We start from the raw sequence: 11,598 nt of genomic DNA, 5'->3' as shown, positions 1-11,598 counted from the left end.
TAATAATAATAATAATAATAATAATAATAATAATAATAATAACAATTTTTGACTTGAATTCAGAATGTGAAGATGGATGAAATGCCGCTAAGCATTTTGCCCGGTGGTCTAATGATTCTGTAAATTCACTGCCTTAAAGGAAAGATACTAAGTATTTAGTCTTAATAATAATAATAATAATGAGTGGGATGGGCAACTTAACCTGAAGAAATCTAACTGGCCCCACCTGCAAGGTCATGTGCTGTCTATCTCATTATGAGATCACCTTGTTGTGCACATATGGTTGTTGTGATACATGTACCTGGTGTACCCTTATCAGATGGGTAGTCGTGATGGGTATACTGGGCTTCATATATTTGTACCCCTGTGTCACTTTGATGGCATGCACTGGTCTCGCACTCAAATAATAATAATAATAAAAATAATAATAATAATAATAATAATAATAATAATAATAATAATAGCAATAATAATAATGATTTCATTTATTTGACACCAGGGCAAAGAATGAGTGGGACAGACAAAAATGAAATGATAAAACATAAACAACAAAAAAAAATCTTTAATTAGATTTTGTATTTAACCAGATTGTTGTTCTTGATTGCAGGTCTTCCATTCACAAACGGATCAAAGTAGTATTGATGAAATCTTCACGTGGAGATTGTTACCTCAATCTTTCTATAGTCAATGTCCTCCACAACCCTCCATCATCTGTGGTCCTCAGCAATTGTTACGTTTATTTGGTAAGTAGTTCCATTTCAGTATACATGCTTAAGTTGATACCTGTAGACCCCTTTCTTTTGTTTGGAACAACTTCCATTAAGTTGGTGCCTTTTAACTTTTAACATTCTGCTGAAAATTTTCTAATTCAAAATCTCAATCATATCATAATTGAGTAGGAAGTGCCTAAGCCTAAATGACTTTATTCAAATGTTTATAGTGTCTTTACTTGTCGTCAGGTTATAATGAAAATTGGCTGTATTGTGGAAAAGACTTTTTTTAAAAATATAAATAGCCAGTGAAAGATCTTGGGGGTTCCGCAAAGATTGCTACTTCTACACTGCATTTTGTTGACCTTGAGGTAGCTTTCGACGTGGTTGAGCACACATCCCTCTAGAAAATTCTCAAGCTTGTCAGTGCACCCACCAAGATCACTGCTCTGTTTTAATGGCTCTATAGCAATGCTGAGAGCTACGTTTGGGTGAATGGAAAGGACTCTGACTGGTTCTCCATCAACAGCGGAGTCAGAGAGGGCTGTGTGGCTAACCCTGACCTCTTCAACTGTGTCATTGATTATCTGATGACCAGGGTCTGTGAGTGAGTTTCTGGAATTATCTTTGGAACTACTACCTTACTGACCTGGTGTATGTGGATGATATCACTCTATTCAGCACTTTGATTGACCAGCTCAGGGACACACTGATGATATACGGAGAAGAATCAGCAAAGCTTGGCCTTCAGGTGAGTTGGGTGAAGACCAAGCCAACACATGTCGGAGATGGCCTGGACACTCACCTATATTGGCCCTGATGTTATGGAGTTTGTGAGCTCCTTCATCTACTTGGGCTCCACAGTCATCAACAATGGAGACTTGACCCCCAAAGATCACCTGCAGATGTCTGGTTGCCAAGGCCATGTACTTCCTATAGAGGCCTCTTTGGTGGCACTGCTCTATCTCCCAGAAGACAAAACTACAACTCATCTTCCCTCTCCATTCTCCTCTATGGAGCAAAAATGTGGCCCCTCTCGAAGACCTTGGTAAAGAGGATCAACAACTTTGATAGCAGAGTCCTGAGGACCATCGAGAACATTGGATGGTACCATCATGTTTCCAACAAAGAAACACATGTGTGCATGCATTGGCCTGCTGCTTCCCACCTAATAGCTATTTGTTGCATGCGCTGGTATGGACATATCCTCCATCTCCTGCTAGATCATCCTACAAGGGCTTTACTCTCATTCAACACAGTAGCTGCAGGCCGGAAGAGGCCTTGTGGCAGGCCCTGCACCAGATTGCTGGACATAATTGAGGAAGGTTTCCAGAGGCTTGATGTCACCTTACAGGATGCAGATGGGCTGGCATGGCACCGCTAGCTATTGAGAGCACTGGTGGATCTAGTCGGCTCTACACATGATGATGTTTCTGGGACCACTAACCTGGGATGACCCCAGCCCCATCAAGCAAAAGCATGAAGTAAGCTGGCAATATAAATAGCTATTTGTGCTAAAAATAATGACGTACCTGTATGATTATAAATTTATTACATAATAACTAAAAATATAAACTCAAATAGGATGATGAAAAAAGATGTAAATTAAAGGCAGCTAGTAACAGATGTGGACATAGACACATCACGGAAAAATGAGACTAAGGTTATTTTTCCATGACCTTTTTACCGTTGCTTTCCCATTATAAAATTTACAGGTAAACTGAGTTACTCTCTGTGGAAATAACACACCCAGGTATATATAGAATAAATTGCCAAAGTTTGGCAATATGTGGGTTGATTTTATTAACAAACATTACAGAATGTAAATAAATGGCTGAAGAAGAAATTAAAATTTTTATTTTAGATTAGAGAGTTAATAACTTTCTTTAAAATGAATATAAACAATTCAAGTGGTACAGGAGAGACACGTACTTATACTGTTGGGTAGGTTTGTATTGTATAAGATATTAAGAATTCCAGCCATCCATCCATTCATTTTCTCTACCTGCAATTCCTGGGGAGTGGGTTATGAAGGGAGAGTCGTCAGGCACCTCCTCCATAGGGTCCTGTCTGAGGTAGCCATCATTACACTTTCTGTCTGGATTCCCAAGCACAACCAACTGAGTCTATGGATATTATCCTACCATCTTGTTCTTGGTCTACTCCTAGGCCTTCTGCCGGTCATAAGGATAGAGTCCTCAGGTACCTCCTCAATATGGTTCTTTGGGAAGCAACCATCATTACACTTTTTGGCCTGATTCTCAAGCATAACCAACCGAGACTATGGATATTATCCAACCATCTCGTTCTTGGTCTACATCTAGGTCTTCTGGTTGGCTCAGCTTGAAGAATCTGTCTTGCAATTTGATTCTTTCCTGCTACATTCTAATCACATGTCTATGGTGCCGGAGCTGTGATCTCTCAATGCGGGAAAGTAGCAGGTTGATCTGGAGAGACTCCCTGATCTCTGAGCTATGCATCCTCTCGAGTAATGTTACTTCAGGCACTCTTCAGAGGGACCCCATGTTAAGAAATCATCAACAAAAAGAAGAAAAAAAAAAACACCCAATATTTTAGAAATATTGAGATGCTTTGTGGTGTGCTAGGATGTCTGTGGGTTTTAAGTCTAAATAGAATACTTTGAAGCAATATAAAAGAAAAGTGTGCAGGTGGGTGAATGTTTGTTGGTAAACAAACCTCATAATTCATTTTTCAGTGAAACTTGAAGTAGATAAAACTATAACTAATAGTGTATAAATATTGAACTAAAAATACTCCTTGGGATGGAAAAAGTTGAAGGCTGCTCATGGGACTTGAACTCGCATCTGCTGTAAACATGAATGATGTTCTACCATTGAACCAAAGCATTTCTTTGAAGTTCTGTATCCATTTTAGAAGCTTTGTTCTTAACAGCATCATAAAGATTTAGAAACTTTGAGAGAATGTGAAATAATTTGTTTTTAATGCTTAAAGCAGATGAATGTTTACAAAGGTGGATTATGTCCCATGGTCAGCTTTTGACATTTTTCGTTTTTCATCTTTTATCTTTTACTTTTTGCAGTCATTAGACTGTGGCCATACTGGGGCACCACCTTGAAGAATTTTTTAGCCGAATGAATCAACCCCAGTGTTAAAAAAAAATTTCTTTTAAAGCCTGGTACTTATTCTATTGATCACTTTTGCCAAAATGCAAGGTTACAGGGACAGGAACACACCAACACTGGTTGTCAAGCAGTGGTGGGGGACAAACAAACACAACACACACACACCACCATTATCATCATCATCATTGTTTAATGTCTGCCTTCCATGCTGGCATGGGTTGGATGGTTTGATAGGAGCCGGCCAGGCAGGTGCCTGTACCAGACATCTGTGTCTATTTTGGCACCAATCAACCAGGAGAATGGACTGAGTGCTTTTTATGTGGCACAGGCACACTATGGGCTTCTTTCATTTTCCATCTATCAAATCCCCTCACAAGGCTTTGGCTGACTTGATACTTGCAGAAGGTGCCACATAGTGGGACTGAACATGGAACTATGTGATTGGGAAGCAAGCTTCTCCCTCCACAGCCACCCCTGTACCTATCAAAAGAGTTTTTTTTTTAAACCCCTGCTATTATTTATAATTTTTATACTTTAAGGTCCACCATTAAAATAAATCATTTCATGTCTCCTAAACTTTCTAAATTCTTATGATGTAAACAAGAAAACTCATTAAAAAAATTCTTTTTGTGTGAGAATTGTGAAATGATCTTTTTTTCTAAGTAATTTAACCCTTCTGTATATATATATATATATATATATATATATATATATATATATATATATATATATATATATATATATATATTTATTTATTTATTTATTTATTTATGTATGTGTGTATATATGTATATGATATATGTATATATATATAACACAGTTTATTAAGTAGTGGTGGGGGACAAACCCACACACATAAAGGCAGGCATACACACACACAGAGCCATGACAGGCTTTTTTCACTTTCTGTCTACCATGTCCTCTCACAAGGATTTGTTTGGTTTTAGTCTATAGTAGAAGACACTTGCCAAAGGTGTCATGCTGTGGGAATGAACCCGGAACCATGTGGTTTGGAAGCAAGCTTCTTCCCACACAGAATCAGGTTTTCGCTCAGCTGGCAGAACTTTGTAGACATTGACATATAAGTGATTCTATAGTCTTATTCTGCAAAGCTAGCAGTTGGAAAACCATTTCCAAAGCTAGCAGTCCACATTTGGGCCTTTTCTAATGTCAACAAAGCTGACAGTTGAATTTGTTAATTTGATCTGATCATCAGCCTGCCACCTCCCACCTCATAGCTATCCACTGCATGTGCTGTTATGGACAGGTCTTCCATCTCCTGTTAGATCATTCTACCAGAGCTTTACTCTTATTTGATGCAGTAGCTGTGGGCTGGAAGAGGCCACATGCCAGTCCCAGATCTCCAGAGGCTTGACATCACCTTGGAAGTTGCAGAGGTGCTGGCACGGGACTGCCAGCAACGGAGAGCACTGGTGGACCTGGTTGGCTCTACACATGATGACATCTCTGGGGCCACTAACCTGTGATGACCCCAGCCGTATCAATCAAGAGCATGAAGCAAGCAACAAACAAACATACACCAGCTGTGCATGAGACTGTGCAGAGTATATACAATGTTCAAGATTCATGAAGCAAAGTAGATGTCAAAGAACACTAAGAAGAAAAAGTTTATGAAGACCAGCTGTCTGGTTTATCTGTGTGTGTGTGTGTGTGTGTGTGTGTGTGAAATGTTTTTAAATGGTTGTAAATTATGGATTTAAATGGGATGGTGGTAAAAACCCATCTAATGTAGGACAGATGTTATATGAATTGGAAATAGTGAAGGGTGAATCGTAGTACCTGACAAAGCTTAAAATTCATAAATTTATATTTGTTTCATTTTAGTTAAATTACCAGAAGTGCTTGGCAAAATGGACTTGCCTGAACTAAAACTTGGAATACTTCTTGGATATTTGGAAAATTTCCTAGAGTAAGTGAAATATATATTTTTTTTTTCGGTCACTTTTGAACATTATTTCATGTTGGATAATTGCAGTATAAAGAACTGATGTGTTTCACTCCATGTCAAACTAAAAGCCCACCTGTCTCACTCCTTGTCAGACTGATAGCTTATGTGTTTCATTCTATATCAAGCTAATAGCCTGCCTCTCTGACTCTTTGTCAGATCAGCTATCAAATAAGAGCATCATAAAAGTGGTCCTTCTGTTCATTTGGTAGGCCCACTTGAGGGGAATAGGCAGAGATAATTCTCACTATACTATTCTGTAAGAGAGCCTAAGCTTGAGCACCCTATCGCACACTCTGACTGCCTTTATGACCATATCCACCCACTTCCCTGTGAGAAGTATGTCCATGCCACCTACCCCGTCACTGTTATTAGGTTGTTCTGAAAATAATGACTGATTTCAGAAACATAAGTTTATTCTGGAAAAATTAACAATAGAAATGTTTTGATAAGTCAAAGTATGAACTGTGAGCATCTATGCATCTCTGCCATCGACATTGAGATTATTTATGCCTTATTGGCTTTGATGCTAAGAAATCTTTGAAAGCTGATTCCACCTCTGGTTTGGACCTGAAAGTTTTATCACTTAAAAACGTGTTTAAATGCTAAAAAAAATGGAGGATGTGGTAAAGTCTCATATCCCAAGTCTGTGAGTTTCTGCACCCTTTATATATATATATATATCTTAATAATAATAATAAATGGAGCAAAACGCATATAAACAATAAGTTCCTTTAATTCCTACATATGTTTCAAAATATATGTGCACTCTACTCCAAAGATGTAAGAGGTGCTGGAATTGCACATAAATTCATCATCAAGGAACCAACATACAAAAGCAAGACATATGCTAAATGTAGCATATGTCTTGCTTTTGTATGTTGGTTCCCTGACGATGAATATATGTGCAATTCCAACACCTCTTACTTCTTTGGAGTAGAGTGCACATATATTTTGAAACATATGTAGGAATTAAAGGAACTTATTGTTTATATGCGTTTTGCTCCATTTATTATTATTCTTAATATCTACTCAAAATGCATCACTTTAACTTGGTATTTCTACCTATAAAACAGGTGTGATATCCCAGTTTTTGTGTGATTTTTGCTATCCATGGTAACTATTAGCATATTTACATTATCAAAGTTTTTTCAACCGAGATAATATTAATATTTACTAGCAAATCTGTAGTATTGAGCAGAATATTGATATTTCTGTTTCATCAAGTCAATGCTGAATCTGTCTGAGATGTAATGGAAAATAGGTCAGTTTCAAAACATTGATGTCCAGGTCAGAAAAGCAAAGTTTGAAGAGAATAGTAGTGATTTCTTTTGATTTCTAGCTAGAAGCAAATAGAAAATAACAATTACTGACCAAAGACAAAAAAAAAAAAAAGAAAAGGAATTTGTTACACATTGTAATAATAGGTATGAACCTTAAAGTATATCTTGGGTAGGATTTGTAATCTCCTCATCAATGGTCCATAGATGTTACCTTCTCCCTTATTTTTCTGACTACATAGAATGTGTGCTTGTATGTATATATACATGCATTGGAGGAGGTAGAGTGATGAGGGGAAGGCCATGATGCACTTTATATTTGTAATATAGAACTTTCTTGAATATCTTCCTTAATTTGTAATTCTTTTTTTTTTTTCTTTTTGTGTTTGTTTCAGATATATGGCAGCAAGACATGAAGATTTGTTTCCAGCTTCTGCTTATGTTGATGCAGTGTAAAACAGATGTCTTTTGTTATTAATATTATTATTATTATTATTATCATCATTATTTCTAGATCAGCAGAGCGGTTGAAAGGGTTAGAATGGCCGGACTAAATGCCTTGCAATATTATTTTAGTTATATCCTTTGACATTCAGAGTGCAGATCCTGCTGCTTGGTGGGTGCAAAATGTGTGTGTCTGTATGTGTGTGTCTGTGTGTGTGTGTGGAGTTTGGTTGACTTTGGGATTGAAAAACAAAAATAGAACACCAGTACCAGTTAAATACTAGGGTTGATTTACTTGAATGCATTCTCTCTCTCTCTTCTAATTTGTGGCTTTGTGCCTAAGATAGAAATTATTATTATTATTATTATTATTAATTGGGATTGATGTAGTCAATTTACCCCTCCCCCAATCTTGTTGGTCTTGTGCCAAAATTTGAAATCATCATCATTATTATTATGAAAGCAAAGTCGGTAAGCTGGCAGAATTGGTAGGATGATGGATGAAATGCTTAGTGGCATCTCGTCCATCTTTATGTTCTGAGTTCAAATGCCGCAAAGGTCAACTTCCTGGCCATGTACCAACATTTGAAACTGTTATTATTATTATTATTATTATTATTATTATTATTATCATCATTATCATCATTATTATTAAGGTGGCGAGCTGGCAGAATTGTTAGCATGCTGGACAAAATGCTTCACAGTATTTCATCTGCCTTTACATTCTGAGTTCAAATTCTGCCAAGGTTAACTTTGCCTTTCATTCTTTTGGGGGTCGGTAAATTAAGTACCAGTGATACACTGGGTCTATGTAATCAACTAGTCCCTTCCCCACAAATTTCAGGGCTTGTGCCTATAATAGTAGAAAGGATTATTATTATTATTATTATTAATACTTATAAAAGCTTTGCTGAGAATGGTATTGGTGAACATAACAGCATTTAGCATTACTTTACCGTTTGTTTTCCAGTAATGTTTATTCTTCCATAGAATTCTTTAAAAAAGCTGGTTGCTGCTTTGTCATAAATAACATCTGTTTGAAATAATAGCATTATAGAACATATATAGTTCGGTCAGTGTTACTGTTTAGCCCCAGGTCAACCATGATTAAATGTTTCCACGTCCATGACCATCACCTCTTGGTTTTTTCCTTTCCTTTTTTTTTAATCAAGGGCTAAGACTACATTATCTAACATATCCTTTATTTAAGTTGTAGACAGTAAGGTGTAATTTGAGGGAGATTTGTCTGCCATTTTCTGTAGATTAAGCTGCTGTGTGTAGGTTCCCTTGTTGGCTTGTGATATTTATTGTAGTGTTTAGAGGGGGAATGATGTCTCTACTTCCTCATCATTCTCCACTCCTCCTTCCCCTCCACCTCATGGTGGGTGGCAGCAGTATCCTTGATGCTATGTACGTACCTGCTATATACTGGGGGACAGGCTTGAGGCATTCTGTTTTATTGCATTACCTTCTCAAAATTCAGCATTGTTTTTACCATGTCATGGAATGTACACACACACACACACACACACACACACACACACACATTCATATACACATACACATGCATCAACACGCATATGTATATACATGCACACATATTTACGTACAGATTCATTCATACACACATCAACACAGATACATGCACACATATATACATGCATATATAGACATATGCATGTTGACATCTACATATTCACATGCATACACATGTAGACACATTTGAGCATATTCATATATAGGCACACACACTTACACACACACACACACACACACACACACACACACACACCTGCACATAGATGCATACATGTTGATCACTATTTCTGATCAGAAGGGTGCCATCTTATCAGTGAGCATATACACATACATACCTGCATATATGCAAGCTACCATACATTCACACATATATCCATACTTTCATGCATGCATGTATACATACATCATACATACATACATACATGTAGACACTTTTGTGTACACACATACATGCATGCACACATGCACACACATGTAGTCAAATGCACTAACACACATTCAGAAACACATACAATGACATGCATGCAGACACATATGCAGATATGGGTGCATGCGTACACATACGCAAAAATACATGTGTTGGTACTGCATTCTATCTTTTGCCATCTCTAAATGTTTAAAACTGTTATTCTCTAAACTATTGATTACAAAGGAACAGGGTAGTTAATTAATCGATGATTATAACTGTTAGGCAGAGTTATTGGTGGTGGTCATTAGGAAAGGTATGGAGTATAATGTTTGTTGGTGTGAGGCTGTTGAGTAATTAGAAGGAAAGACAGAATGGGGATGTATTTCATAATGAATATGGTCTGTTCATACATGAACATGCATGCATGTATGTCTGTATGTATGCACACACACTCATGCATACACACACACACACTCATGCACACCCACACAAGTAGACATGCATAGGCATGCCTTTGTGCAGTCATTTACTTGCACAAACACATGCATAATCTGCACACAAACAGCTTCAGGTAGATAGGAGGGGCTGGTTTGGAAACTGAAACTAAACTTGATGACGGGTCATGCCCCGAAATATTAAGTATTTTCTCAACATCGATCATGGTGAACCAGAACCTCCCCCCCACTTTTATTTTTTCTTAATTTTTCTGTTTTCAATTTTATTTTATTATTTTTTTTTTCAATTTGTATTTTTTGGCCTTTAATTGTGTCACGAATCTCATTTCACACCACATGGCATCACGTCACATCACATGAATTTATACCACACTACATGAATTTCGTGTTAAACCACATGACTACCCATCACGCCACCCGGTCTTGCATTACACCATTACAACCTCACACCACGCTACATGAGTTTCTCTTCCACAACATGGTTTCCCATCATACCATGTCAGGCAGCATCATTTTGCATGTCATAACTTCCTTTGCATCATCATACCACATGACTTTCCATCACCCCCACATGATTCCTCATCATGTCATATGGTTTTCCATCCTTCCCTTTCTCCTTCATGACACCCCACCCTTCCACATGACTTTCCATCATGCCACATATTTTGTCATCCTTCCCCTTCTCCCACATGACTCCCTCTCCCTCCCAATAATTCACCATTCCTTTGAATGACTTCCCATTGTTCCTGTGACTTTGCATTATGTCACATGGCTTCCCATCATACTATCTCATGCAGCATCAGTTCGCGTGTCATAACTTTCTTTGCATCACATCACATGACTTCCTCTCCTTTGCCTCCTCCCACATGTTGTCCCCATCACTTTCAGTTCTCTCACAACACCTCATCCTTTCATGTGAATTCTCATCATGCTACATGTTTCCCATCATACCACGTCAGTTAACTTGTAAACATCAGTTAACATGTAGCTTTCTTTGCATCGCATCCCCCCATCATCCCACGTGACTTCCTCTCCTTCCCCTCCTCCCACAAATGACATTCCCAACATCCTTCCCATCTCCCCTGTCTCTTCACATATCCTCATCCTTTCATATGACATCCCATCATGCCACATGGTTTCCCATGGTACCTCATCATGCAGCATCACCTCACACGTCATTTTCTTTGCACCACATCACATGACCTCCCATCATGCCATATGACTTCCTATTACATCACATCACAAACTGTGTGTGTTTATTTCTAATTTGTGTTTCGTGTAATTTAAAAAAAATTTTTTTGCTTTTGAAATCTCCATTTTTTTTTTTTGTTTTTAGAAGCCATTTTCCCCTTTTACTCTTTTTCTTTCTTCGTATCTCACGAGAAATAGTTGACGCTTGACTGTTACCAACTGTGCTCCTTATTTCTCTTTTACCCAATGATTTAGAGATGCCAGGCAAAAGGTTTTGTGGTATTTAGCTACATCCCTTTATGTTCTGAGTTCAAATCCTTCCAGGATCCACTTGGCCTCTTCTCTGTCCTGGAAAAAATCTGTATAGTAAAAGTACCAGTCAAATACTGAAGGGTCAATATAATCAACTGGTCTCTTTCCCCCAAATTTCTAGCCTTGTGCCTATGTAAGAGAGATTATCATTATGTTTTCATTGGTTTTATGTGTGGTTGTGCAGTGCT

General features: G+C 37.7%; 1 protein-coding gene across 1 annotated transcript in view; it reads left to right on the top strand.

Moving 5' to 3' along the window:
- Nucleotides 1-11,592, top strand: part of LOC106884246 (putative male-specific lethal-3 protein-like 2) — a 16,253-nt gene extending 4,661 nt beyond the window's left edge. Inside the window, exons 2-4 of the mRNA XM_014935517.2 lie at nucleotides 608-743; nucleotides 5,660-5,744; nucleotides 7,456-11,592. Of these exons, the coding sequence (XP_014791003.1) occupies nucleotides 608-743; nucleotides 5,660-5,744; nucleotides 7,456-7,516 (282 nt within the window). The 3' untranslated portion in view covers nucleotides 7,517-11,592. The remainder of the gene's footprint in view (nucleotides 1-607; nucleotides 744-5,659; nucleotides 5,745-7,455) is intronic.
- Nucleotides 11,593-11,598: the final 6 nt, after the last annotated feature.

The sequence above is a fragment of the Octopus bimaculoides genome, chromosome 25 (genome assembly GCF_001194135.2).
Source record: "Octopus bimaculoides isolate UCB-OBI-ISO-001 chromosome 25, ASM119413v2, whole genome shotgun sequence".
Lineage (NCBI taxonomy): Eukaryota > Metazoa > Mollusca > Cephalopoda > Octopoda > Octopodidae > Octopus > Octopus bimaculoides.
This window is presented reverse-complemented; position numbering and strand designations above follow the sequence as displayed.